At 28.7% G+C, this 18,597-nt stretch overlaps 1 protein-coding gene across 1 annotated transcript; it reads right to left on the reverse strand.

Moving 5' to 3' along the window:
- Nucleotides 1-5,758: 5,758 nt before the first annotated feature.
- On the reverse strand, nucleotides 5,759-6,811 carry LOC7479079 (kirola). The gene is made up of 2 exons (XM_002305563.4): nucleotides 6,512-6,811; nucleotides 5,759-6,359 (listed from the first exon to the last, which is right to left on the reverse strand). Exons 1-2 carry the CDS (start codon nucleotides 6,720-6,722, stop codon nucleotides 6,097-6,099), a joined length of 474 nt encoding a protein of 157 aa, XP_002305599.1. The 5' UTR covers nucleotides 6,723-6,811; the 3' UTR covers nucleotides 5,759-6,096.
- Nucleotides 6,812-18,597: the final 11,786 nt, after the last annotated feature.

Raw genomic sequence — 18,597 nt, forward strand, 5'->3', positions numbered from 1 at the left:
TTGATATGATATCAACACGAGTTAAATAATAATAATAATAATAATAATAATAAACCCCGTATAGCTAGTCATACAGACAGCCTCCAATACCATTCGTAGGATCATGACATATTGGTGTTTGGTAATTGCAGGAGGCATCTCACCTTCATGCTCGTGCAAGACATTACTTGTCCCTCCCCTTTGACTTTCATGGAGGGGTCAACCTAACCTTCCCAACAATATAATTCTCCCTTGATTTTTTTTTTATTTTTTAAAGGCTGATCGGGATAGTGTTATTATTCTTAATAATGATAAGAGATTAAAGCAACTCTATTTTAGATGGATCTGTCCATGCCTTCATGCTGCATGCAGTCAAATTTCTCTCTTTGGAAACTTAAAAGGCATATTATTTGAATCATAGTTATTATTAAACCAAATTCGAGGAAAACACATCTAGTTCATGATCAGGTTATTTGAATTAATTAATTTTAAAAAATAAATAATATTGTTTTGATTTTTTTCAATTATGAATTAATAAGTGCATCTCATTAATTAAATAAAGTCAAATCATTAAATTAAAAGCCAAGATGGCCGGGTTCAGAATTGAACCGGATTAGAATCTAAAAATAATAGTAAATATACTAATTCTTTTATAAGTCTAAACTAACAATTACTGGTAATTAACCCAATAGAATATAATATGTTTCACATCTATAATATACTTTTCTATGTGCATTACATAAATTTAGCCTCCCTAGATTTTATACTTTTTTATTGCTTATCAACAATATATTTAGTTTGGAAAAGCATTAAATTGATAATTTTTTAGTGTTTTTTAATCCTTTTGATGTATTAATATAAAAAATAAAATAAAATTTAAAAATTTATTTTAATATATTTTAAAATATAAAATACTTTTTAAAATCACTCTTAACCATAACAACAAACACACACTTCATCTTGATGCTTTGCGTGGCGTAACATAAAATGTGTCATATCTACAAAATCAAATAACACTATATTACAAAATTAACTTAATTTAGGCCTCGTTTGATATTATAGTCCAATCATATTTTTAAAGTTTTTGAATTTTTTTAGCTTCAAATTAATTTTTTTAGTATTTTTGGATCGTTTTGATGTGCTGATATAAAAATAGAATTTTTAAAAAATATTATTTTGATGTATTTTCAAGTAAATATAACTTTGAAAAGCAACTTCTAACAGCTCCTCAATTTAGATAATTAATAAGAAGAAAGTGCATTCAATTTCTTCTTGTTAAATCATATCCCAATTAATTGTAGGCTTAAGAGTGGACTGAAAATATACTTTATTGCTTAAATAAGATACATAAAAAAATGAATAAAAATTAAAAAAAAAACTTATCAAATATACTTAGTTATACCTTTATATAAATAAAAAAAACGATTTAGTTTATCAAAGATTTGTTGGAGTGGATGATACTTAACATCCCAAACAAAAATAAATAGTAAATCCAATTAATACAAACCTTTGCAGTATGATCATCCGTTGGAATATCTGGACATATTGGTGTTTGGTGATGGTAAGAGGCACGACCTCATCATGCACGTACAAGTATTAGTTGTCCCTTGGAGTTTCTTAGAGGGCTGGGGTCATGCTTTGATCTACCTAACCTTTTCCAGAATACATTTGGCTCTTGTTCTTGTTTTGATGCTTCGTTTCTTCATGATCTCTATGTTTCTTCTTGGATGATATCTGTGATATATACTTTTACTGTGTTAGTACTAGGAAACTGAATATGTGTACAGGAGATTCATACTGATACTATTAGACTAGTCAAAAACTGGCAAAAATTATGGAAATAAATCCCTCGTCTGAGATTTTCCATTCAAGATTTGTGGCATTAATGATATGAATTCTGCAGAAAAAGTCCTACTTCGTGATTTATTCCAGTAAATCCAATGGGTAGCAAAATCTCATTTACACTCATGAAGATATAATAAACATTATTTTGTTGCTCAATCTAGTCCATGAAGTATATATTATCTTATTATATCAAATGGATCTTAAATTATTTAACTTTATTATTGATTTTGTCCTAACAATAAATTTCTAATAATTTTTTCCTTACCAAAATCTCCACACAACATCATTTTATAGCATAAATTATGCAGATTAAATGGAAATACTTACCAGGACTGATAGAAATTGAGGATATGCTAGGGTTTCACTACTATTCATGACCTTAACCTTCCATGGAAGTCCAAGGGACAGCCAATACTTCCACATGATCGAAAATCACATGCCTCCTAGCTACCATTACCAAACAACAATGTGTCATATACAACTCCACCAAACATAAACGTATGATCCTTTTATATGTTACGTCGGTCACAATTTATAATATTTAGCAATTATTATTGGAAAAAATATAATTTTAATATATAGTCATTAGATACTTTTAAGACCTAATTAAAAATGAGATTCAAGTTAAGATTTTATATCCTACAATTATATATTTGGTTGTTTTATTTGTATCAAACTTGAAATAAAAGGTTAGATAGACCAAAATGCATGTGAGTGGAGTGATCATGGATGGTATTTAGTCGATGGAGATATATTAGAAGTATATACCTTTGACTCAAGCAAGTGCTTGTGGTAATTGTTTAGTTTTTTCATGTAGAAACCATGTAATAGTTTTATTATTTCAAATCCCTTCTTCACTACATGATATATACATATTTTTTCCTATGAATATTTCTATTTATTCAGTTGTCTTATTTTTCCAAGTAAATTATTTTATTAAACTTAATTGATTGGTTATAAAAGTGAGAATTTTGGAATGGTGAATTCTCTAAATTACTTATAAAATTAAGATTTGTTAAGTGATAAAATGAACATAATTATGAGAAATAAAGAAGTCTCTAGTAAGAGAACTAAGTGGATACTATTATTTTGGTAAAAATACCGACTTAAAATTAACAGGAATTGGAATAAGACTTTCAATTTGGTGCCAATTAGTCTCAAATCAGATTATAAAAGGGTCTAATTGAAATAATTAGAAGTTGGGGATGGATCTATAATTATAACATGGACTTCATGGAGGGATCGAGTATAACAGCCTTGCCAGGGTGTACACTAAGCATCTAGAATGCTACTCACGCACATGGAAGCTTGTCGAAGGCCGGATAAGGGCATCGGTACTATTTTCAAGGCTTGCTCCCTCTTCAATTTTTTCCTCTACAATTGTTTTTTCCTTTTCATTTTTTTTCCTATTATAAGGAGGAAATAAATTGATAGGCCTTTTTCTTATATTTCCTAAAATTGGACTTGAACTGAGACATAGAATCTATAATTCTTGATCCTTAGGAATTTAATCTTCAATCCCTATTTTTAATGGGGTAAAATTTGGATGATGACATCACACTTTAGCAAAATATGTGCAGCAATAAACTAAATTATGTAAAATAAATGATCTCAATCTAAAAATTGAAATGGTTTTTTTATTAATTTTCTAACATAATTAATATATACATCAAAAACTTTCAAACTAAGGCTAAAAATTTGAAGTAACAAATCAGTTTAATTAGAATGCTAACTAAACAATTATGAGAAAGAAGAAAGGAAGCCTTCATAATGGTTTATATATATATATATATATATATATAAACTTTTGAAATGTCAGTAAATTTATTTTTAAAGTGAATAAATCTCTCTATCTATATATAATGTACATTGATTGAAAGTTGTCGACTAAGCATAAACTTTTGATAATTAGCTAGAATAAGAAATGTTATGAATGCAACAATATTTTTGTCTAGATTTTTTTTGTGCTAGGCCTGGAATTTACTAAATCCTTGGCTTACTCTATGCCAAGGGTTGAATATTTTTTAAAACATAAAAAACATGTAAAAACATTATTAATATGTTTTCTAGCATAAAATAAATTCAATCACGAACTCAAAATTTGATGCACATTGGACAACATATTTCATAAATATCGAGATGATGACATATTAATTAGATGTTTTTTTTTTAAATACTGAAACAACAAAATATTCGATCGACCCGGACCAACCTTAGTTAACCTACAAAACTCGTTATCTATGTCATAAGATCTTGATAACCCCATAAAAAATATATCAAAATAAATTATGAAATCCAATCCTCAATCAACTAAATATTGAAGGACAAAAAATAAATAAAAAATATTCAATTTTAAAAAAATACCAAAAAAAGCGACACAAGTTAACTTGGGTAAACTCACAACCTGGGTAATAAGAACTGGATTATCCTATAGAAAGAAAATTGAAAAAATAACACGAAGTAAAACCCGTTTTTCGGGTCATGAGACCCAAAATAACTTCATATAAAGAAAAAAAATTTCTAAAGCATAATTCTCAAGCAACTAAATATTAAAGAATAAAATTAAAAAATAAATCTCCAAAAAAAAAAATAAAATTGGCGAGAGCTACAACACATCTCCTCAACTATCACGTACGTGTAGTCAAAAATAAAGGCCTCACGGAGACGTACGATTTTAACACCACTAATAAAGTAACATTTGTAGATTAGTGGATTCCGCATGGCTGCCAGAATACAACATCCTACTTGAGATGTTGGCGTTCTATTTTCACATTGCCTATTGAATTTAATGTTTTACCTTGTAAAAAATGAGGCTAATAATTTTTTATTTGGTTCCGAAGTATTTATAGAATTTTACTTTCTATAATCAATAATCAATTAATCACATTTAAATTCTAAAGACTAAAATGAAAGTACTACAATATCCCTTCTAATTAATTACTAGGTAAACTGATTCTGAAACGTAGTATTTATTGTATTAATTAATTATTAATAAAAATAAGTTGTTGAAATAGTGGTTTAAATTTGATGAGTGTATTTGTAATATTATTACAAGACTAAGTAGTAGAAAATAAAATCCCATTATTAGTACATTATTTCCGTTCATCCTATGGTATTGGATTAGTGCGGTGTTATTAAGCAAGGTTAAGAATTATACTTGAGTTGTGAATAAATGAAACTTGCGGATGTGGAGTGAAAAATAAATAAAATTATTATGGATTGGGAAAGACGAATCTGCTCATGGCTTGGGATAAACTAGCTTCTACGTAAATTGACTCAACGCAGAAAGAATGGAACATTGCATGCATTCTGATTATGAGATCTATATAGGGAACCTATTGCTAAAAGAATAATAGCTTTTTGAAGTATCTATGTTCCTTATTTTTTTAAATATTTATATTGATTTTTTTATTTTCATAGTTATATTCATAAAATTTGATAAATAAAATATCTCTCTTAGTTTTATTTCTCGAAATACTACCATGATAGTTTTATTTGATGGGAAAAAAAATTTCGAATAACGAAGAAGACAACACCACCCTTTAATAATATATTAATTGTAAGAAACGATGTGGGAATATAAAATTCAAAAAATAATAGGCGACTTTTCATTAAACAAACATTAATATTTATTTATATTAATAGAAACTAGGTAGACTTTTTTTTGTTTGTTTGTTAGTTTCTTTCATTTTTGCTCTTTCATGCATGTGCATGGAAGTTATTAGCTTCTCTAGCCTTCCCTAGATCGATAGACAGTTGAAGCTTGCCCAGTGATGAAGCCGCGAAGTTTGATTGGTGACCTTTTTTCATTAAATATTTATTTTTGTATAATTCTATTCTTGTTAATTACTATAATTAATTATTAGAAAAGATTCAAAGCACCTCATATCACTCCATAACATATATTATTATTATTATTATAAAACACACTGAATTTAAGTGATTAAAGCGCCCACATTATTATTATTCATTGACACAAACAAGATACATAGAGGGATGGCCGCCTTGATTGCATAAATACCCACAATATCAGAAGGCATCGCCCTTTCATGCTACAACCTCCATAGAAGGGAAGCATGTCAGGAGCCAGCCTTGTCATGTGAGTGAATATATATGGTAGCCTAGCAAGCCAAACCAAAAGGTACATACGTATTACATCTTAGTATATAAGTGGGCGGGAACATGCATGCATATAATTAAGCTCTTTCGAACTCTTTATTCCTCAATACAGACACTAGTAAGGGCATGCATGTTCTGTGATGTTGGATATGTTTAGTAATCATTAGAACGAAGGTAAATATCAACAGTAGCGTTGACAGTTGGCAAAAGTTGGAGGTAAAAATCAGGGTTTTCGCTGGCAGGATCTTTTTTCTGATAATTGATAGTCCATTTCGCGGTGCTGGAAGAAGTAACCTGTAGAGTGACGGAGAAGGATTCGTACTGTTGCAGCAACGCTCCTTCCAGCACTTTGTAGGTGATTTTCCTGGAGCGGTCGTCAACGGATTCAACTACATACTTGATTTTCTCCGCAGTGTCTGATCATAATTGAAAAAACAATGCCCAATCTTATAAGTGTCTAAGTAATTTCAACCAGAATCTAATCTAATATAGCTAGAATTCAAATCATTTAATGTATGGATCAGCACTGTAATATTGTTATTGCATCCTTAATTAATAACGTACGTACCACGGGAAGACTCGGAAGACAGGATTTCAATCATTTTGCGGGAGCCAACAGTATTAACCCAGCTTTTGTTACCGTCAGCGAGTCCTATTGTCTGCACAACAGAACCGCAGACATTCGGTAAGAAGTTTGCTTGTTTCTTGAAGAATTTATAGAAAGCATCAGTAGAGCATTGAATTGGTGTTTCCACGACTTTTCTGCAAAGGCGAGCCATATCTTTGATCTTTTGTAGACTAGTAAGTAGCTAAGAGACCTCCTTGGCTAGATAACTGACAAGGAGTGAAGAAATGCAGTGAAGAAATGTAGAGTCCTCTCCTTGGTATTATATAGAAGAAAAGCCCAGCGTTAACCCTCTTGTTATTCATCTTTTGTCAAGCCAATAGGTCATTTTCACATGTCACCTTTCACACAGTTGTCGAAATTTAGAATGCATTCCCACCAGTAGCTCATGTTCACACGATACCTTTTAAAGCAATAATATGGTTCTGATAATTGAATGTTATTTGTAGTTTTATTAAACAATTTTCCAACGATCTTATGGCTAAATTTTTACTTATTTATTAATTATTTAGTTTAATATATTTTGTTGTTATTTAATTTATAACTTTTTTAATACAGTACTTTTTAAAAAAATTTTAATATGCACATTCTAGGTCAGATTTTAATTAAAATAGATATTTAGCTGTTGTTTCTTTACAATAAAAATAATTATGGCTTCTAGTTAAGAGATTGTTGCTCCTACAATTGCTGCAATGACAAGTTCTATTATAGCATTATCTTATGTGATTTATTATGAAAAACCTGAAAACTTAATAGTTTAAACTTTAAGAGGTCGTAATAAAAGATGTAATTTTATCTAACCATCTTAAACTTGAAAAAGTTTTTAACTGAAGATGCGTCAAAGCTGTTAGATGATGAATCTAATACCACTATTGTGGTAACTATGGATGAATTGATGCAATGCGATTTTGTATGCAAAAACTACGTTTTGAATGGAATGGAGAATACATTTTATGACGGGTAAAGTTGCATTAATAATGTAAAGATACTATAAGAATATTTTGGTTAGAAGTACAAAGCTAAAGATGCCACTATGAAAATATTCATAATCAATTAAACTCTTGACTTCAATATAGTTGATTCAATGTCTATAATTAGTGAAGTTCAAGAGTTTCAACTTATCTTACATGATGTTCTTGCCCAGGGGATGGTTTTGAGTGAATCTTTCTACGTGGTTGTTATTATTAAAAAATTACCACTAACTTAGAAAAATTTCAAGAACTACTTTAAATATAAGAAAGAAAAGATGGTAGTTGAAGACCTTATTGTAAGGTTGAGGATAGAAGATTGGCGACAAGTTTTTCAAGAAGATAACCAACTCTTATTTAATGACCTTTGGGAGAATTTAATTAAACAACTAACAAAGTCTCATAATAAAAACCAAAATAATAATCTTGTTGTGAAGAGAAAATATATTGCTAAGAGATTTAGTGGCAAATGCTTTATCTACAATAAGACTAGATATCAAGCAAAAGATTATAGAAATAAGTCTAAGTAAGGTAACTTTAAGAAAGAAAGGGCAACTCAAGCTAATGCTATTGAGATTGATGACCTTTCGAATGAAGTGTTAGAGATGAGCACGTATATGGCTAGCTACAAAGTCAATCTGATTAATAATCCTGAGTAGTGATGAATTGAATAGTGTTACAAGAGATGTATACACTGAGATGAGGATGTTCTCCCCTTACAAAGAGATTAATGATGAATAACTTTACAAGGAAAATTCATCAACTTTAAAGGTACTAGGTGTTGTTGGAAAGGTTATTATAAATACGACTTTCAAAAAGCTTTCCAGCCTCAATAATGTGCTTCATGGTATTGATATTAGGAAGAACTTAATATATTGCTCATTATTAAGTGAAAATGGTTTTCGGGTGGTCTTTGAAAATTATAATTTATACTAACTAAAAGTGGGATGTCTGTAGAAAAAAAGGGTATCTTTGTGATCACATTTTCAAAATAAATGTAATGACTATTGTAACCAAAGATAAGATTGATAATAATAAGAATACCTCTTATCCTTACTTTCTTAAGTATTGTGATCGATATGTAGCATAACATGTTATAATATATGAATTATAATTCTATATAAATATTAATTAATCTTGAATTATTACTAATTATGGTTCTTGAGAAAAATAATAAATGTGAAGTTTATACATAATCAAAATTCACAATTTTTTTTTAAAACAATTGAAAGATGTAGTGAACCTTTAGATTTAATCCATTCAGATAATAATTATTTATAATTTAAGGAAACTAGAAGTGGAAAAAAAAAATTGCATTACTTTTTATATATTATTGTACAAGATGTTAATTTACCTATATGCTAAAAAGCAAAGTTAAGACTCTTAAGATGTTTAAACATTAAGAAAAAAAAGTTAAAAACAACTTAATAAAAAGATAAAGGTAAGAAAAATAGATAGAGGTGGAAAATATAAAACACCATTTGATGAATTATATTTCTAAAATGGTATTATTCACCAAACTATCGCTTTTTATTCATATAATCAAAATGGCATTGTAAAGCAAAAAAACAACTAAAATTTAAAGGAAATGATGAATGTCATATTGATAAGTTTGAGAGCACCTTAAAACTTATAAGAGAAGGAAATTTTGACTGCCAATTATATGTCACATGAAGTTAGAAAAGACACCATATTGGTTGTAGAAAGGTAGAAGACCTTCCAATAAAAACTTTAAAGTGGGGAGGTATTTTGAAAAGTAGTAATACTTGATCTTAAAAGGGTCAAGATAGGACCTGAAACTATGAATTATGTATTTTGGATATGCTTACAATAGTAGTGTATTTTAATTTCTTATACCCAAGTCAAGTATTGAAGATTTTTATCTGAATACAATAATAGAATCAAGGAATGATATATTCTTTAAAGACATGTCTTCTTTTAAAGAAGCGTAAAAAATCCATTCATTTAAGAGGATGAGTGAAGCAAGCTTAAGTAGTCATCATCTAATAAAATATGATGAAGTTGAGATGAGGAGTAAAAGAGAAAAATTGACACAAATTCTAAGTCCTAATTTTCTAGTGTACTTGTTAAAAAATAAACTTCAAAACTATTCTAAGGTAATATCTCTATTGAAAGGAGATTGTTAATAGTGAAATTGAATTTAGTATTTATGTAGAAGGTTCTGATAAATCAAAACTCGTTTTATTGTATTCGAACCATATAAATAGCCTAATAGTTAAGTATTGGACTTGATAGAAAGGTCCAAACCTAAAAAGAGATCTGGTCATGTTAAATAACCTGGATGATAGGAAGGCCCATAACTTTTTATTTGATTGTTTGATAGGGCTCATAGTTTTTCAAAAGACTCTACAGGCCTAGATCTATGTGAGTTAGGTAGCTATAACCATTTTAGGTTGGAAAGGTCTTCAAATTAGGCATAGAAGTTTCTATTTCTATGAATTTGTTACTTTCCTAGTTAATTTTAGATTTTTATCTTGATTTAAAAAATGTGTTATTTTCATATTTCAATTAGAATTAGAATCATAATTATTCATATCCCGTAAAGGTTAGTTTAAGGTCTATTTAAAAGAGTTTTAACTATGTTTTAAGGGAAGACAACTAGAAATAATTATTCAAAAATAATAATGCAAATTAGGATTTCTATGTGATCTCTTCTTCAAAAAATTATGCCTTATTCTTTAATTCCTATTCCTCAAGTCTAGCTAAGTCAGCTGATATTAGAACACAACAATCCTTTATAGTATGTTGTTGTGAGCTTTTAAATAATCATGACTAGAAAAGGTCACAAGATAGGTCGTCTTCATATAGGAGGTGATGAAAAGGTTCCACATTAAGAACAAGATGTCCAAAAGCGTGACAATAACAAACCAAAAATTAACTAGTTGACTAGTAGAGAAAGACATGTTGAGGCAAGTTATAGAACTAACTCATCAATTGTCATAGAGAAACCTAGAGGATCATAAACAGAATGATCATGCACCTATAACCACTTTTGAGAACCCATTTCTAATTTGTTAGTAGAGGAGACATCCTTAAGATGAATATGATATTAAAAATGGAATTGTTTTTAGATACTAGTTTTTTTATGGATTGAAATCAACCATTAAAATTCAATGAGGAACAAGCTCAAGATACCGTTAAGCTTAATGGTTATTGAAATCCTATTTTTTATTTATATAAATTTAGATTTACAAGGATTTTCTTATGAAAAGAAGAGTTATTTTGATACTCCAAAAGAGTTTTTTAGAGTTAATTTTAAAAACATCAAAGTAGTAAACATTTCAAACCACAGAGAAATCAATGGGCCAACCTACTATTCCTTGCTAATAATCAAGTGTCCAAAGTTTATACTTGAACAATTTCAAGGTGGTTTTGGTATGGTCAAAAAAGGTGTATTGCTAAAAAAAAAACATCCTAGTTGCGGTCAAGGATAATAACATTATACTGGATTTTGAATTCAATGCTCGGTTAAGAGATTTTAGTTTGGCATGTGCATTGGAGAATGATATGAAGTCCTTTAAAGAGCTATAATGTGTGCCTATTTTAAGGCCTATTCCAAATTTATTTGTACTACTAGTTCAACCGAGACAACATCTTGGTGGTTGTTGGCTAGCAAACCTAGTAACTAGTTTTACTAATGTAACCATAACTATTGGTGATGAATGGGAAAATGATTGCTAGTGAACTACTTTATGTTATACTTACACTAAGAAAGAAGATAAAAAGCACGGCTATAGGTTTAATTTCTTAAATACGATCAATTATAGGCTCATCTTTGCATACATTACTTGCACCAAGAATAATTTGAACTCAAGGAAGAGTTCTTTTGAACATAAGGAGATTGTTGTAAGGGGTTTTGATCAAACATGAAGCTTTTTAGTAATACACATAACTTTCAATCTAACTATTACACTAGTCTAAATTGTTTTTAGGAGATTCTAAAAACCATGTATCCTATAATGTTAAGTTTTTGTAGTCATTATGCCTAAAAGGTACTACTTAGATTTGATCATATTTTCCTAGTTAATTTAGGGTTCAATTTTCTATTTAGTGTATAACTCTTTTATTGTTTTTCCTATTCTATTTAGGAAATTGTTTTGCATTAATATTGACGTATATCCTAGAGAATAAAATTCAAATTATTTTTCTCACGCTGTAAGAATTGTATATGACTAATTAAGTTTTCTAAAGCCATTTTTGTATATTTCTTCTTGTTAACCTTTCCATCAATAGAATAAAGTGTCAATATTCATAAAGAGATTAATTATCCATTTATCAGTGATCCAAGGGTTCTTTGACAAATATTTGTTTATATACTTTTTTTTGTCTATGTCGAATGCTTTGTTAAATGTAAGTATGGATTTTGTGTTTGGTATGCCTTGAACCTAACAAGTTATGGATTAAATCCTTATAGTGGTTGAAAGGTTCTCAAAGATGGCTCGTTTTATTGACTATAGGAATACCATGAATGTTATTGAATTGCCTATCTCTACTTCAAGAAAATGGTTTGTTTACATGGAATTCCTAAGTCTATTATTTGTGATTAAAATACCAAGTGCATAAACAACATTGATAAGAGTTTATGGGATAAGAGAACTCAATTGAATTTTAGCAATGCTTAACATCCTAAAAAACAAGGATAAAAAAGTGGTAAATCACAACTTAAGGAATCTATTTTGGAGCTGGTGAGAAAATAAACCAAAGCAATGGGATTTGTCCTTATCATAAAAGGAGTTTTCTCTTAAAAGGTCAAGGAATTGGACTACTCAATTGAGTTCTTTTGAGGTTTTTATGGATAGAAATCCTTCATATGTTTTTGATTTGACACCTAATCCTTGAATTCCATTAAAAAAAGTTAATTTTAAAGTCGTAGACATGGTATGGATGGTGTTTACTTGTGATAGATTTACTTTGAGGGAGTATAACAAGCTTTAGGAAAAGAAAAATTGGTCATTGTAAGATGCTGCAATAGATCAATGATAATTCTTATCGACTTCATGTTTTTATTCATTAATACTTCTAATATTTTTAATGTTTAGTATTTATCTCCTTTTCTAGTGGATGACTAGAACTCAATGATGAATTTTCTTCTAAGCAGGGAGGTTAATGCTAGTTAATTAGAAACACATTTATTATATTTTGATTATGTGGATAGCCTAACATATTATTATTTAGACCAGATTTCAGGCCAAAGACTAAGAAAAGGCTTAGTCATGCCAAATGACTTATATGACAAAAAGACTTATAGCCTTGGATCTGACTATTGGAATAGACTCAATTTTTTTCAGGAAATTTTATAAGCCCAATTCTATAAAATATAGGTTGATTATAACCATCCAAGAATGAGAAGGCCTTTAAATTAAATTTATAAATTGCTGCTTTTATCAGTTTTGTTAAAAAAATAGGTTGATTATAACCATCCAAGAATGAGAAAGCCTTTAAATTAGATTTATAAATAAATGCTTTTATCAGTTTTGTTATTTTCCTAGTTATTTTTTATAGCTTGATTTTAGATTAATTGTTATTTTCCATCTTGAATTGGAATTCTAATTATTCATATCTTGTAAACTTTTGGTTTAAGGCCTATTTAAGATCATTGTAACCCTATTTTGAGGGTAGACTATAAAAAGATAATTATATAGTAATAAAACTATGAATTTGGGTTTCCATGTTATCTGTTCTTCTAAAAATCTTGTCTTTCTTGTTTTTTTTATTCCTATTTTTTAGGTTTGGTTGCATCATTTATGCAAAACCATACATGAAAATTAATGGATCTTCCATCCGGAAGTAAACCGTTAGACTATAAATAGATATTCAATAAGAAGATGGAAGCTGGTGGAACTATTGATATATACCATGTAAGACTTATTGTTAAAGGATTTAACTATTTTGACACATATTCATCTATGTCAAGTACAACTTTCGTATGAATATTAATAGCCACCACATCTATTAATAATCTTGAAGTATATCAAATGAATGTAAAGAAAACTTTTTTAAATGATGACCTTGATGAGGAGGTCTACATGAAGTAACATGAGGAGTTTGTAGTTAAAAGGCAAGAAACAAAAGTCAATAAGTTTATTAAGTCATTATATGGTTTGCAATAAGTAACTAAGACAAACATGTAAATTTTGACAAGGTTGTGTTATCAAATAATTTTAAAATTAACAAATGTGATAAATGTGTTTATGTAAAAACTAAAAATAAAAGTTATGTCATTATATATTTTTATGTAGATGACATGTTAATTTTAGGCAACAATAAACACATGATCAAATCTACCAAAAACAATTTAACTAATAAATTTGACCTAAAAGACTTGGGTGTTGCAGATATCATATTAGGATTTAAAATTTCTTGGATATCTAATGGATTAGTAATGTCTTAATCTCATTATGTTGAGAAAGTTCTTGATAAATTTTTTAAAGTGACAATATCATTATCAAAATACCAATGGATATAAGTGTGCATCTATAAAAAACAAAGGTAAGGGAATACACCAATTAGAACATTCTCAAACAATTGAAAGCTTGATGTATGAAATAAACTATACAAGATCAAATATATTGCATACTTAGTTACCAAGTTAAATAGATTTACTAAGAATCCAAGCATGAATCATTGAAAAATAATAATTAGTGTGCTCAAATATTTAAGATACGCCTTGTATTATAGGCTACGCTATACTTGATATCTTAATATGGTACTAGAAAGTTATAGTGCTGTGAATTGTATATCAGACACCAAGGATTATTGGATATTTCTTCACACTCAATGGAGTAACAATGAATTGGAAATCTTATAAGCAAATATGCATTGCAAGATCCATGATATAATCAAATTTTATTTCTTTGTCTATTCCTATGATGAAAAAGGGTGCTTATATCACACTCTTAATGAGAAATTAGGGCTAAAGTTATTTTCATATATTGGTTTATCAAGTGGAGTATAACAACATAATCTTAATAAGACATCATCTATATAGTAGAAAATGTAGATGTTTCTTTGAGAATTTTAAAAGACCGAATTCTTTAAAGCATTCATGAAACTAAAAGTTGTTTAGGAACAAAATAAACACCATTATGAAAACGAAAGAAAACTCTAAGAAGAGAACTGCGTGGGTACTATTATCCTGGTTTACACAAAAAAATTGAATAATTCAAGACACCATGTTCACTAATTGGCCAAATAAATTGGATAGTACTTGACTAAGAAAAGTTCAAATTCAAAAGCTACTATTCTAATATAGTGATATTCAAATTCATTTTTTCTCTATATTCATTTTGTCTAAGGATTGTTGAAAATGGCTTTGAAATGGTATTTACATATCTTTTAAAATCATTAATAGTAATGTGAAATTTAATGATCAATTTCTTTCTATCTTGTCAAATTCATTGATTATAAAAATACAATAAATTTTCATGAAATAATTCTAATTAGTCTTGAATTAATTATGTTCTATTGAATCCTTTTAGATTCATTAATTATGTGAATTCAATGAATTGTTAGAATTAATTCTAATTAATATTAAATTAATTCAATTCAATTAAATCTTCTAAGATTCATTGATTTTTCAAATTCAATTAATTATTATGAATTCATTCTAATTAATTTGAATGAATTTCTCTTCCCTCGCCTCCTATATAAATAGGGTAAAAGGAGTTCATTCTTATAAGTTGAAGAGGTAGAAAGTAGACAATAGAGTAAATTTTCTAGTTCATAGGCCTTGATTAGTGCATTATTTTGAGGTATTGTCATCGAAATCTTTCGAGGCAAGTTGAATTGAGATCGTTTGTACCTATTAATGAGTAATTTAACCTTAAGAATAGAAGGTACAATTCTCAATAATAGCTTTCTTTCCTATCTTGGTTTTGATTTGAAATTCTACAAGTAAGTACTTTATATGTTTATATTTGTTTTTTACTTATTTTTTTATATTATTTTTTTATATTATCCTGCAAATATAATTATATATAATTGATTTTACTATATAATTTCCCAATAAAGTTTATATTAGATCCTTGCTAACATATCACACAATATATGTGACTAATTTTGTTGAAAAACCAATCAATTATTTAAATTTTGTAGATATTGTTAAAAAAATAAGATTTTGGACCGGATGTGGTAAAAAATTGGGCTCCTTGTAAGGAGAAAAAGAAATAGCATTTGAAGAATTAAACGGACCTAATTGGGGAGAGGAAGGAGAGAGAAAGGAGGAAGATAGACATCACATGAAAAAATAAAACATTTTGAACAAAAAAAATAGAAAACCACCCTTCGATGTTACATTAATTGTAAGAAAGGATGTGGGCATTTGTGCAATGTTAATCTCTCCAAAAGGTGGGGAGGTTATTAGAATATTAATTAGAATTAAAGGGAAAAATCATATTTTAACAATGTGGGTATTTATTTAACTAAATCGAAGCTATACTTAATCCAAATCATTGCAACTAAATCATATTTTAACTAAAACATTTCCAAAATAGATTTCTCAAATAATAATTCAATAATTTATCAAATACAATATATTATTTATACACAATTTTCATCATATCGTCAAAATCTAAAATCTAAATTCAAACACCAATTAAGCAAGTATCTTTTGGATTCCCTAACACATTCTTGAATGATGCGTAGTCTTTACTCTATCAATAACTACTAAAAGTAAAATGATGAGATAGTTTAAATTTGGTTAGTGTATGTATAAAAGTAAGAATTATACTTGAATATCAATATTTTCTTTTGAACAAAAGCATGATTAAGAATTATCCTTGAATTATGAATAAGTGAAACTTGTGGATGTGGAGTGAAATAGAAATTAAAATATTATGGATTGGGAAAGACGAATCTGCTCATGAATTGTACAGAAAAGGAGAAATCAGAATAAGAATATAGGAATTAATTAGCATGATTAAAAATTTCTCTACCTTTAAAGGAACCGTTGGATAACTTTTTTTCATTCGAACTTAGTATCCAAGAATTCGAAAGAATAAGAATATAGTATAAGATTGATCTTTTTGAGGAGTGGTGGTCTCCAAAAATTCCTTATCTCATGCCTAAAGTGCTAGCAATTCATGGTTTTGCTGATCTCTCCCGTCAATCAAAGCCTGCATGAGGTAAAGAAGGTCGCGTCTTCTTCTTTTCCACCCAGAAATTCTTATTATCATATAGGAAAAGTCAATTCAGAATTATTAAAAACAGATAAATCTGAACCAAATGAAATGGAACATTACATGCCTTATGATTATGAGATCCATAAGGAATCTGTCGCTAAAAAGAATAATAACATTTGTGGTCTGATAATTTGTCTCGAGTCTTATTCCACAGTAAAAAGATATCTTGCATCGTATTGATGCTCAATTTTCTAAGAATTTGGTTTTGTCCATTAAAGACTAATTCAATACTCTTACTAGTTAGAGCTTAAGGATCACTTGATCACTTGTTTAATGGTTCAAGACTTTCACTTAACAAAAAAACTATAAAAATAAATAAAATAAATTTTAATACTATCGAAAAAAACATAAATTCGATTTGAAGGATAAAATCAATTATTTTTATTATTATTATTATTGACCTGAGTCTGACATCCCTTTTCAGACCCAAGATACTTGAGGCTAGAAAGGGACACCTGATCCAAGTTGTTTGGGAGTGACAGGAGAGCAGACTCAAGTCCCTTGGGTCTTGCAGCCTCTCCTAGCCCATGATACTTGTGTTAGGTGTCTAGACCCAAGCTTGGGTCTCACTGCAATTCTGAACCCAACAACCTTGGGTCTGGCTGTAAGGACGGACCCCAAGCTCTTGGGTCTCTCTTTCTAGACAGACCTAATGCTCTTAGGTCTTAGATTTTTTTTGATATTTTTTATGAAAAACAAATTGACTCACGACGCAGCGCAGACCACCTAACTAGTATAGAATCTATAGCGAAAAGAATACCACTTTTGAGGTATTTATATTCTTTTATTTTTTTAAAAAATTAATATTTATATTGGTTTTGTTATTTGAGTTCTTGTACTCATGATATAAGTTATTTTGTTGTTGGAATGCTAATGTATTAATTAATTTTGTGTCAAGTGAGTGCATGTAGATATTATTTTAATATTTTTTATATTAAGTTTCTAACACCATGATATATACACAGAAAACATACAAACTAAGGCTAAATAATTTTGAAGTAACAATTTAGTTTATGATGCTAACAAGACAATTTTGATAAAAAAAATAAGAAAGGAAGTCTTCCATAATTGTTTTTATATATATAAACTTTTGAAATGTTAGTAAATTTCTTCTTCTTCTTCTTCTTCTTCTTCTTTTTTCCATTCAAAATTGTCTTGGCATGCTTAAAAGAAAGAATGAGAATATAGGATGACATTGATGCTTTTCAGGGTGGTCTCCAAAATTCCTCTCTTTACCATAAAGTTACACTAGCTAGCAATTCATGGTTTTGCTGGTCTCTCCTGTCAATCAAAGCCTGAAGGTAAATAAGGTCGCGTCTTACTTCCGTTTTCCAATCTGAAATTCTTATTCTATCATATAGGAAACGTCATTTTAGAATCATTAAAAACAAATAAATCTGAACCAAATGAAATGGAACATTGCTAAAAGAATAATAATTTGTTTTGGGTCATGTGATACATCTTATTCATGATGTAAAAAGATGTTTTCAATGATATTGATGCTTGATTTTGTAAAATACTGTTTGGTTTTGTTGATTAAAACAATAAAATATTTGGGATTAAATTTAAAATAGAAACAAAGAGGTAGGCATTTTTAAAAAACTTTTTTTTTAACCATTCATGAAGCGCAAATATGTTTACTTTAGTCCCTGAATTTGTTTTCTCTTTAGTTTTGGTTCCTTTTCCAAGGATTTTATGTTCCAGTCATGAAATTTATTTGATTTACATTTCAACCTCTAAAATTTGAGAGAAGTGCAAAGTGCCCAGAAAATAGGAGAGGAGAGAGAGAATAATAACATTTATAATATCAGAATATTCTCTCGTTGTATCCATCGTTAACCACCAACATAATAATTCCCTC

This window comes from Populus trichocarpa, chromosome 4 (genome assembly GCF_000002775.5).
Source record: "Populus trichocarpa isolate Nisqually-1 chromosome 4, P.trichocarpa_v4.1, whole genome shotgun sequence".
NCBI lineage: Eukaryota > Viridiplantae > Streptophyta > Magnoliopsida > Malpighiales > Salicaceae > Populus > Populus trichocarpa.

What these genes read in the sequence shown, in the direction of transcription:
- LOC7479079 (XM_002305563.4), bottom strand. Translation starts at nt 6,722, where the DNA reads ATGGCTCGCCTTTGCAGAAAAGTCGTGGAAACACCAATTCAATGCTCT. An exon ending in GTCTTCCGAGTCTTCCCGTG is followed by an intron (nt 6,360 to 6,511) that starts GTACGTACGTTA and finishes AATTATGATCAG; the next exon opens with ACACTGCGGAGAAAATCAAG.